Genomic DNA, 12,254 nt, shown 5'->3' with positions numbered 1-12,254 from the left:
GATGTGTAAATAAATAATGAAACAAACATTTAAATAAAAGACAAATCACTGAACTAAAAAAGTATAAGTGGTACAAAAGTGTGAATATATATTTCTCCAGAGAAGACACACAGGTAGCTAATCTGAATAGAAAAAGAGACTCAGTGTTGTCAGCCTTCAGTGAATTTAAGCCAAAGCCATAATTACACTGCCCACACCAAGTACAGCCTCTGTGGGTAAGATAAGCGTGGGCAGTAATAAGTGCTAGCAAAGATGGGGAGGAGGTGGACTTCTCAGACACAGCTGGTAAGGGTGTAAACTAGTGCCTGAACATACCAATCATACAAGAGAAATGAAAACCTATTTCCATAAAGTAGCAGCTGCCTACTCATGGGAAAATATGGAAGCAACTGAAGTGTTCAATAGCCAGCACGTAAACAACGGCGGTGTGCCTGCGCAATGGAGTATTGCTCTGCTGTGAAGATGGAGCATTGATAGGAGTTACGTCGCTGGTGACTTTAAAAACGACGCTTAGAGAAAAAGGTCTGCCTCAAATCCGTGTATGAAATGTGTGAAATGAAACGAACTCCTCAGGGCAGAATGTAGAACAGTGGCTGCCTGCGTGTGGTTGGCCGGGGTGGGCAGGAACTGCCTGTTTCTGCAGGCCTCCTTTCAGGGGTGCTGAAAATGCGCTAAAATTGGGTTTTGATGATGTTCACACAAAACACCATATTTATGGGTTGATATGGTGTTTGACTTAGACCCCAGTAAAGCTGTAAATTGAGAGACAACAATGAATTTAAAAGCATTAAATTCTACTTAAATTGTCTCATAGATTAAAATATCTTAGGCTCAAAAAGCCCCTTAGCAATCATTCACTTGATTTGTCTTTATCTGAGAGATGAAGGGACTAGAGAATGGAGAAGTTAATTTGTCAGAAGATATGAAGGTAATTAGTTGAAAAAAACCAAAATTCCTACCGTACACTGGAACTCTATAATCAATAGTTGGTAAATCCCACTGAATCCATTTATATAGCAAAATTGTGGTGTAGACATGGTAATAACTCATAACTTAATTAGTATGATCCATCAGAATAGCCACATGTGAGTTGAGTTAATTTTTGTGTAGATGAGATAAAAATGCCAAAACCAACAAGGAAGAAAAGTATAGGAACCCTAAACAGCAGACACATGCTCACGTACCCCAACCTGTTAAAGAGACGTATAAAACCATTTTGAGGGAGAGTCTCGTAGAGTCTGTGTTGTAGCCACACACATAAATATCTAAAGCATATTAAGTAACCCTGGCAATATTTTAATTTTAAACTAAGGAGGAAAGTCCTTAATTCTTTCAGAGCATATTTTTCTAACTTAGAATAATTGCTTCCACATTGTGGCTTCACATAAAAGAATAAATTATCTTTGAAATAAAAGTCTGACTTTCTTCCCTTCCCACAGACAGGTAATGGGGAGTTTAATTCTCCTCGCAGACCCTGTTGCTTTACTTCGTTTTCTGTGCTAGGACTTAATATTTCAATCTTCTCTACATGGAGTTTTCCATTAATTCAAACTTTGCAAAAATACCAAATTTTCAGAGCCATGTAATTAAAAATTGGGAATGAGAAGGCCCTGGGCTGTGCACTTCTCTGAGGGGAATTCATTTGCCTTGTGAAATTTTATATTCTTAATCTGTGTGTGTGTGTGTGTGGTGTTTGTGTAGGTACACACATGCCATGGTGCATGTGTGCAAGCCAAAGGGTAACCTCGAGTTTCAGTGCCTGCCATCCACCTCGTTTGATGCCAGGTTGTTGTGTGCCCCTGAGTACGGCAGAGTGGCTGCATCGTTAGCTTCCCTGGATGCTCCTGTCTCCTCCCAGCTCACTCTCAGAGCACTGGCATGTGCACCTGGCGTTACTTGGGTTCTAGACATCTGAACTCAGGTTCTCATGCTTATGTGGAAGTGCTTTACCTATAATTGTATATATGTATATATGTGTGTGTGTATATACATACATGTAAATTGCATATGTGTATATGATTTTTATGGTTGGCGATTTTACTAGAAGGCTTTGGGAAAATGGGTCTCTTCTCTGGCTTGGTAATGATCAGGCATGGGTAAGCGCTGGCTGACTGTGTGGGGGTTGTGCAGCCCGGGACACTGGATATTATTCCTTGTTCCCTGAAACAGCAGTCACGTGTATTGTACTTGCTTGCCTTGTCAGGCATGTACTGCATTACACAGCAAATGTTCTAGGTCAGAGACAGACCAGCAAGACGGTGACCTCACTAGACTGTAAAAGACCTTAGGCTTTCATGCTATAAAGCTATAAAAGCAACATCGTGGATCAGAGTGGATGCCATTCACCTGTTTGTTGTGAAGCGACCGAAAGCAAACAGACCACATGGCCACACAGATTAAAGTACAGCATGCACACTTACAGCATTTGATACTGACCATGGTAGAAATGACCATCAGTAGCTCTGGAAAGCCAGCTCAGCGTTTAGAGCACTGTTCTTACAGAGGCCGTGACTTCAGTTCCTGGCACCCAGGTCAATGGCCCACAGCAACCCTAGCTCTAGGGGATCTCATGCCTTTGGCTAACTCTTCCTATGTAGCACTTGAGGGATCACCATTAAGTATTTTATGTTTCTGAAAAGAGATTTGAGCCGCCGTCTCATTCAACAAGCATATAGCACTTGGAATTTAATTAAACACTGAATAGAGAAACATCTCTAATTTTTTCTCCTAAATTTATTTTGATGGTTTATTACATGTAATGTCCTTAATGTCACAGTCTACATTGTATGGTTTATTAAAATGGTATTATTTGGGGTATGTTAATGCGTTTTAAAAGTTTAATGAGTAATCTTGATTTCCTTGGCTCTTCGCATGGTTTTCCTCACCTCGGGGTTACGTGGGGTTGAGGAGTACGTGGAGGGAGGTTATTCTACAATAAAATAGAATAAATAACCTCTTTGAGTGCAAAGAGACACTCTGGGTAATTGGCAAGATTTTAACTACCAGCTAAAACCTTTGCAAAAATAGATCGACTTCCAATTTATTTGACTCTGTCCATTTCCTCAGTCGTTTTGGGTTTTCACTCGTGTTCAAAGACTTTTAATGAAAAATAATGGCTGCTGCAGTGTGCAGGGACTGAGCAGTCAAGCCTTTGCTGGATTTTCAGGACGCGTTTCTTCTCATAAACTGTTTCCCTAACGAGTTGTGTTGTCTCTCAGCTGGCTTCGCAGCGCTTAGCCTGTGCTTTCTGCAACAGGCCCCAGATGGAAAATACTCTCCTGAAATTGGATGGCTCTTCAAGTGTAGCTCTCCACAGCCGGCTCAACCCCAAAACAAAACACAACGACAACACCACAAATCAGCTGAACAGAATGCATTTGATAGCGTGGCCATACCCCCGCCTCGGCATGCTATGTGGTTGAATGCTTTTAGCTTTGGGCAATTGAGATTTTTCTAATTTAACTAACTCATTAACATTAGCAGATGACACACTGCAGAGAGTTTCCCCAGTCACATCTCAGTATCCCCCTCTCCACTCGGGTTATGTGCATGCTGACTGTACTTACTTTTACTTACATTTTTTTATTCATTCATTCATTTTAAGGTTTCTTTATATATCTTTGTTTATTTCTATCCTGATGTTCTAAAGAATTGGTGTGCAGTGCAGAGACATTTTGTGTAAGGGGCTTTTAAAACATTTCTTCAAGCCACACATGAAGCAGAGGCAGAGGCTTTAAGAGAAAGCCTGGCTTCTGTCCGGTTACTTGTTTTCTCCTACTTCCCCTGTCCATCCCATTTGTCTTTCTAAGTGAGGATTGAGGGCCTCTGAAAGACTCTACCTAGCAGTGTATCAAAGCAGATGCGGAGACTCATAATCAAACCTTGGGCAGAGTGCAGAGAATCATATGAAAGAAGGGGGAGTTAGTATGACCTAGAGAAGAGCTCCACAAGGACAAAATATATCAGGGCACGGGGGCCCTCTATGAGACTGTTTCTCTAACCAAAGTCCATGTATGGATATAACCTAGGACCACTGCTCGGATGTAGTAGCCCATGGTAGCTCAGTAACCAAGTGGGTTCCCTAGTAAGGGGAACAGGAACTATTTCTGACATGAATTCAATGACTGGCTCCTTTACCTCTCCCCTCTGAGGGGGGAGCAGTCTTGCTAGGCCACAGAAGAGGACATAGCAGCCAGTCCTGGAGATACCTGATAAGCTAAGGTCAGATGGAAGGGGAGGAGGACCTCCCCTAGCAGTGGCAGTGGATTGGAAAGGGGCGGGGAGGGTGGGATTGGGAGAGAATGAAGGAGGAGGGGGCTATGGCTGGGATACAAAGTAAAAAACCTGTGATTAATATAATAAAATTTTTTAAAAAAAGTTAAAAAAGAAGAAAAACAAAGGAAGGAGGGAGAAAGGGAACTAAGCACCAGAATTCATATGGAAGTCCATTTCATGGACACAATGTGACCCATTACTCAGGCTCCTACTCCTTGCCTCTTTGTCATTATGGACTGTAGCCCCTTAAACTTTGAGTCAAATAAACTGTTCTTTACGAGAGAGAGAGAGAGAGAGAGAGAGAGAGAGAGAGAGAGAGAGAGAGAGAGAGAGAGAGAAAGCCTGGGAAAGAGGGGCCATGCAGTGGGGAGGTCACACATGGCGCCGTTGTCTCTATTTGGACACTGAAAAGATGCAGCTGTGCTGTGGTTCTAGACAGCCACTGGCCACACCACCAGGGTGTCAGTAAAGGCGAAGTATCCAAGGTTGGCCTCAGCCAGAGCTAATCCTCTTAGTAAAAATAATTTCATCAATGTACTAGTCTATGTTGCATTTGACTGGTCAATATGTAAATCTCTTCCTAGTCTTTAGGCTTTATCGAAATTTGACGTATTTTCATGCCTTCTTCCTCTCCTCTCTTCATTTTTCTCTTTTCCTTCTAACCTCTCTCCTTCCCTCCTCCCTCTCTCTCTTTTCTTTCCTTTTCTACCCTTCTTTCTTCCATCTCACTTCCCTCCTACCTATGTTTCTGTCACTCATTCGTTGTGTGCTTCCGTTATAGATGTACACAACTATACCCGTCCATTCTTTTTCAAGTGGCTTTGACTTCACTCTGCACTTTCCCATTATTGTTTTCTCATGTTAGATAACTGTGTGTTTGTTTGCTTGCTTATGTGCACATGTGTGTAGGTACATGCACATGCAGTTCTTTGTGTGTGGAGGCCATGGGTCACTGCCAGGTGTTTTCCTCCGGCATTCTTCACTCATGTTTAGAGACAGGGTCTCTCACTGGACTTGTAGCTCATCAGTTTCACTAGGCTGGCTGCCAGTGTGCCCCAGGGATGCCCTTGGCTACTTATCGACTGAGGTGTCTCTCTTGTCTCAACTAACAAGTGTTCACGTTTATGGTCTGGGGGTGGTGAGTCCACTGAGGCCAGTAAGTGGCCAGGACTTCCTGTGTCACCATATTGCTCATTCTTGTGGTTGATCCTTATTGTCCTGAAACGTTACCATCGTTCAGGCCCTTCATACTGTTGTTGCTAAGGAATTTGGGTGTCAATTCTACCGCTGTATCACATGAGTGGCAGCTTAATCCATGTGAAAGAAGTAAACAAACCAAGCAGGTAAGCAAACAGGCTCTCTGAGGAACTATATGAGGATTCTCATTCTCCCTGGGGACGTTCTCCTTACGCTATGGTGACACATAAAATCGCATCTCCTAGTGTCTCTATCAGATTTATCATGTGTACTAGAGGGGTGATCAATATTCTAATATTTGGTTCTGACTACCTATTATGCACCAACCACTGGAAAAACTCTTTTATGTGGTTTGTCTTAGTGTGGAAATGTCCTCATTAGTTGTGTTTTAGAGGCCAACCCCACTGAGAATTAAATCTATTAAATGTTTTTCTGAGTTATTAGCTAGTAAGAAATAAAGTATAGATAAAAACTCAGTGTATCCTTTGTATTTAGAACGAGAGCTTGTAGTTGGTGGCCATGGCTGGACACCTGTAGGCATTCCCTTTCTGGCTATTTTTATTCCCAAGAAATAAATCTTCCTCCAAGAACAAGCCCCTTCTCATGGTCCCCCTGCCTGGAATGATGTTCTCTTTCTTTTTGCATAGCTGCCTTCTACTCTAGCCATTCTCTGTGAGAAGGTTCTGTGTTGGTATATGTGACTCAAGGTTATATTATCCACTGTAGTTATTTCTCAATACCATTACCTATCACAGTTTGTTCATTCTTTATATATTCTGTAGAAGGTAAGTTCCATGGAGACAGGGACCTAGTCTTTCTAGTCGTGTGCGTGTGTGTCTGTATATACATTTGTGTAGGAGGACAGAATTACAATGCCCAGTGACATCCTCTATCACTTCTCACCTTACTTTTTGAGGCAGAGTCTCTCACTGAATCTGGAACTCACAGATCCAGAAAGACTGGATGGCCAGTGAGCTCCAGACATCCCTTCTGTCTTTGCCTTCTTAGCATTAGAATTCCAGGCAGAGTATTGCTTTCAGTTTTTATATTGGCTTTGGGGAATCCAACTCAGGTACTCTTGCTTGCATGGCCAGCACTTTACCAGAAGAACCATGTTCTCAGCCTTGACCGAGCCCTTCTTACACACATGCGTCTTCAACATCTAGGGACAGGGGAGTCTGTATAGACAGAACTCAATAATTGTGGTTATGGAGGAATTGTGATTTGGCGGATTAAAACTGAGGGAAACTTACATTTGATAAAGGGGGAAGTTGGCATGTCCAGCTCCGTCTGTGTCAGAGCTATTCATACACGCATCTTAGCTACCACTGATTGGAGCCAATGAGGCCAGGAAGGGGTGGCCACATGGCAAAGTAAAAGTGTGGAAGGCAGTTTCCCAGGCAGTATCAGTTGACAGGTCCTTTCTCCTATTGTGGCAGACTAGTTATCTAACACCTTTGTGTGAAACTCTGCCTGGCTTCTGTCTTTAACTATAGTAAGCTTTGCCAACCACACAGATATTTAGAACACACTCTGTGTAAGGGACTATCTTGGGTATTAAAGGTGATGAATTTTCTATGAAAATCTGGAGAGAAAGGGAATCCTTACCAATGGAATTCTTGTGAGGATCTGATAGAAGTAAGGCAGGCCCAGCACCTGAGCAGGGGTAGGATCGGGCAAGATGGAATGAGAATTAAGATAGAGGCTGGCTCAGTAGATTTCATCTAGGGGTTGTGGGGAACTGTGAAGCTCTGTGGGCAGAGTATAAGCTGTTTTTCCTTTCAGAGGTGTTTCGGTAGAGGAAAACACCTTGACGCTAAGCAACCTAAGGTGGATATGGTTTACTTTAGCTAGCCTTCAGTCTGCCATTGCAGGGAGGTCAGCATGTAGATGGTTTGAGACAGCTGCTCGTAACACCCTAGGCAAGAGGCTCTTGCTTGCTTGCCCTCACTTTCCGTGGAGCTGAAGTTCCATGTGGTTGTGAGCCTCCAGATAATGGGTGCTGGGAACTGACCATCCTGTCCTCCACAAGAACAATAGGCGCTCTGGACCACAGAGCCATCTCTCCAGCTCCTTACATGACATTCTGACAATTAAATACCGACACTAATGTACAAGTTTTGTGTTCTCCTTATTGGGTGTAAGGTTCGGTAATTCTTGGTATGGTTTTGTGGGTTTGAATTTATGGGATTTGCAGGCAGAACCTGTGTGTATAGAAACAGAATGCTTCCAGCAGATGGAAAGAGGACAGGTATGGAACAAGTGTGGCATGATACAGACTATTTGGTTTTGGCCACAGTCCGCTGCTGATTTAACATGCCAGCCCATTCCCTGATTTTGCAAACAGAATCTATAGAAAAATAAAAAATAAAAACCACAAGCACCTCCAAAAAGATGGCTCAAGCATGTGCCACTAAGAGAAGTCTTGTGTGCCAAGAGGTCTAGTTTTAGACTTACTGTTTGGTCTGAGTTCTTTTTTGGCCCTAGTTTCTGGTAGGAAAGGTGCAAAGTGAAAAGTCCAACATGCTGTGCTTGATAACAAAACACATGCTCACATTTTGCAGTGGCTGTGGAGACATACGAGAAATCCTTCTAAACTGCAAAGGAAAATACATCACTCACCCATGGAGGGGAAGAGACAGCTGGAGAAAAGGGACTTTGGTAAAAGACTTTCTCTGGACAGCAGTCTTGTGGTAAGTGCTAACTATCCCCTGGCCACTGTATGTGTTTTGGCTTGAAACCGGTTATTCTTTGGCTGTTATTTCCTGACCGCTCAGCTCCTGAAACCATGATTCCATTTACCCCATTAAGCAACATCTTTTGGGATTTGGGCTCATTTATTTTTTACAAACTCAAAAGCCAGCAAATTATTGGAATGTTTGTACAGTGTCTTAATAGGTAAATGTCATAATCTGTCAACATTACATATAATTACATTAATTCTGGCCGAAATAGACATTAGCCTATACAAAAATGTGCCTGTGCCTCAGGTCCAAACTCCAGGCCTTTGTGTGTTTACTCCCGCACCCGCTTAACTATGGGGCTAAACTAAACAAAAATTCAGCCCAACTTTCAAGTGTCGAAGCGCCAAGAAAGTGGCTGAGTGCTTCTTGGCTGCATGTTCATTCCTTCCTACGCAGCATCTCTTTCTGAGAGTCTCACTCTGGTGGACAGTGTTCTTTTAAAAGTCTTTAGCACGTGTGCATCTGATGTGCATGTGTGTGTGTGTGTGTGGCAGATGCATGCGGAGAGCAGAGAACTGCCTTCAGGAGTTTCCTTTTGCCTTCCGCCTAGTTGAGGCACAGTCTGTCTTGTTTCCGCTGCCGAGTTGTGCGCTCCGGCTAGCTGGCCCTGGAACTTCCCGCTGGTCCTTCCGTCTCCACACCCCCCCCACACACAGGTGTTCTGCAATTTCAGCTGAGCAGCACCATATCCAGCCTGTTATGTGGGCTCCATGGAGCAAACTCAGGTTATTAGGCTTGCTTGGCAAGCATTTTTTACCTGCTGAACCATATTGCTGGCCCCAATGGACATAAGTTTTAACAGCCTGCTTGGGATTACCTTTGTATGTGAGAATCTGCTTACCACAAAGAGAAGGGTTAATTGCTGCACTTGGAAAGTAGCCTCTTTTCGTTTGGCTCTGGACCAACATAGGTAAGTCACGTCTTCTTTTCCATGATAGATGTGAACACAGCGAGAAATAGCTTAGCGTGACTTGATCATTTTGGGAAACATAGGTCTCTCTTGGTCTTTGCTTTTGTGTGAGTTACAGGGCTGTGCTGTACCCATAGCAGCTGGTCTGGAAACAGGAACGGAGAGCATGACGGACGAAACATTTGTTGAGGGTTGAGGAGCATGAGCACCTCAGTTCTGCTCCCAGTACCCGCGTGAAAAAGCCAGCTGCGGTGGCAGTTCTGGGAAGTGCAGACAGGTGACCTCGGAGGCTCTCTGGGCAGTTGGTCTCTAGAGCATTTGGTCAGTTCCAGGCTTGTGAGCGAGGCGGACAGTGGTGCTTGTGGGATAGCACCAAGGTGGTTTGTTGGCCTTTACTTGCACACCCACACATGCACACACATCTGCACACGCGGGATGCTGGGCTGGCCTATCAGCTGTGCCCCTCCAGCGCGCTCTCAGCCGGGGATTTTTGTGTTTATTTTTTATCTACACACTTTGTGATTTTTCTTGTGATCACAGCCACTTTCCTTTAAAGCAGCGGCTCTCTGCCCGCCTAATGCTAGTACCTTTAGAACTGTTCCTCACGCTGTGGTGACCCCAACCATTAGTTATTTCCATCATTACTTCACAACAGTAATTTTGCTGCCGTTAGGAATTGTAATGTAAGGTTTTGTGGAGACAGACATTTGCCAAAGGGGCTGCAATCCACAGGTTGAAAACCGCTGCCATAAAGCTTTTCCTGAATGGGGGTTCTGGGTGCTGAGCAGAGGGTATGTGAAGTGTTCTCATGTCACATTCCTCATGTGACTCAGAATCCCGGTGTCTGACTGGGCTCTCCATTGACCAGCGTGCTCTTAGAGGTCAAGGACTTTGGTGACTCTTTAAGTGCTCTTTTCTGTGAATACAACCACACTTCATACTCTAGGTCATGGGGTATCTGCATGGAGAGTGGGTGAATGAGGTGTGCATTCTCATGCTTCGGTTCCCCTTTCAACTTCTGGAAAAACTAGTGGTGAAGGCGTAAGTTCTCAGCCTCTTTTGCGGAAGAAAATCTTCATGAACGTTGGCATGCAAGGATCCAGCTCTGATTTGGCTTGGGCAGAGGCAGAGACAGCAGCAGCCTTACGGTATAATGAGAACAGTTCCAAAAGGATTCTCTTAATCCAGGAGTAGCACCCTGGTTGGTTGGTCCCCAGAGCCACCTGTTTCTGCCTCCAGTCTCAGCTGATATGCAAATGTCCTGGGAAGGGGAACGCGCTAGGCTATCGTCCTCATGTACTTGGTAGTGCCAGTCCTTAAAAATCACCGAGGGTAGCTCAGAAGGGAAACCGGAAGAGCAGAGTTTTGTGGAGGCTGTGGTAAACAGGATATATGTAGTTATTTAGTGTGTGTGTGTGTGTGCGTGTGTGCGTGTGTGCGTGTGTGTGTGTGTGTGTGTGTGTGCGTGTGTGCGTGTGTGTGCGTGTGTACATGTGTACAGGCCATGACATGTATGTGGAGTTAGGGAACACTTTTCTGGAGTCAGTTCTCTCCTATTATGTGGGTATTGAGGATCAAACTCAGGTCGTCAGGCCTGGTGACAGGTGCCTTTGCCCACTGAGCCACCATGTTGGCACCTACTCTGTTTTTTGAGACAGGATCTTTCCTTGACCTGGACTTTTTCAAACAGACTAGATGGCTGAGCCAGCGAGCCCCAGGGATCCACCTGCCTCTGCTTCACCAGCTCTGGGGTTACAAGCACGCACTGCCAGAGACAGCTTTTTAACGTGGGTCCTGGGGCTCACACACATCCTCCGTAAGCACCAAGCCCTTTACCAGATATGCTACGTTGTTGGCTCCCCTCTGTTTTTTGAGAGAAGGCCTCTTGCTGGCCTGGAATTTACCAAATAGGTTACACTGGCAGGCCCACAGGTCCCAAACATCTGCCTGTCTCTGGCACTGTAGCACAGGGATTGCAAGCTTGTTCAGGCAAGCCTGTTTGTTTGTTTTTATTTACTTCCTACATGGACTCTGGCAGTATAGCTAGAGTCCTCCTGCTTGCAAGACAAATACTGTAGCAACTGAGTCATCTGCCCAACCTTGTAAAAACTCTTTTGAATCACAGAATGGTAAACTAGCAAGTTATCTAATCCTTTGCCTGGTAGAAGGGATCATTAAGACCCAGAGACATTGCCTGCTTTTCCCGAAGTTAACCAGGAGGATGACACCGGGCAGAGAGCACAGGTCTCCATTTCACATTTCTGTTCTTTATCTTTCACTAAATATTAGCCCAGGACAACATGCCCTTTGAGGAAAACTGACTGGATGAAAAAGAAACTCGGAGTCTTCACATCTCGAGACTCTACTGCAATAACCATTATGACCAGAATTTCTGAGAGTTAGGAGACCCAGAGGTGATTTCCTCATTCAGATTTCGCAGGAGAAAATTCCTCCTCATGAACCCTAAGAAAAAGGTACTATTAACTTTAGTACCTTTTTATTTTACTTAATCAAATCATGAAGTGTTAAGTTAGAAATTATGGCTCTCTTGCAATAGCTTTTAAATACTTTTCAGACTGGAGCAACCATAGCATGAAGAAACAGTGTGCAGATAGAGGAAAGTAAAAAAGTAAAAACAGTTTATGGCCCTTAGGGACAACTTTGAGGACTGAGCAGACAGGGATTCTGAAGTGTGTATGCATGTGTGCATATAACTGTGTTCGTGTGAGGGAGGGAAGGGAGAGGGAAGCTGGGGAAGAAGAAGGTTGGGGGAGATCTCACACATGTTCACTGTCATAAACCTTAGTCTTCGGTGTTGATGCTTTTGCTTTATAAATGACCCTTCATAGGGAGAAAGTGACATTAAAGTGAAACCCAGATGAAAAGCCTAGGGAGGAGGGCAGGAGGGGGCATTTGCGGGTCTGCAGTGAGCAGCCGGGTATGGCAGCAAGCTCAGTCTTCTCGATGAGAATGAAAACTCCCCAGAAGCCTCTTTCTGTCCCACTTCTCAGTCCCCTGCCTGCTGCCTTTTGATCAGACTAAGCCTGATTTCACTCTGTGCTTTTTGATTTGCTTCTTCTTCCCACGTGCCTGGACATTTGACACTTGGAGTCACAGTGCATCTAGTG

The 12,254-nt window shown here is 44.3% G+C and overlaps 1 protein-coding gene across 4 annotated transcripts in view; it reads left to right on the top strand.

The window, feature by feature from the left end:
• The window catches only part of Nckap5 (NCK associated protein 5), an 888,867-nt gene that overhangs the window by 115,533 nt on the left and 761,080 nt on the right, over positions 1 to 12,254 (top strand). For all 4 annotated transcript variants that reach the window (XM_060371849.1, XM_060371848.1, XM_060371850.1 and 1 more), the window contains exon 2: positions 8,037 to 8,165. In XM_060371849.1, the coding sequence (XP_060227832.1) occupies positions 8,037 to 8,165 (129 nt within the window). The remainder of the gene's footprint in view (positions 1 to 8,036; positions 8,166 to 12,254) is intronic.

Source organism: Meriones unguiculatus, chromosome 18 (assembly GCF_030254825.1).
Source record: "Meriones unguiculatus strain TT.TT164.6M chromosome 18, Bangor_MerUng_6.1, whole genome shotgun sequence".
Lineage (NCBI taxonomy): Eukaryota > Metazoa > Chordata > Mammalia > Rodentia > Muridae > Meriones > Meriones unguiculatus.
This window is presented reverse-complemented; position numbering and strand designations above follow the sequence as displayed.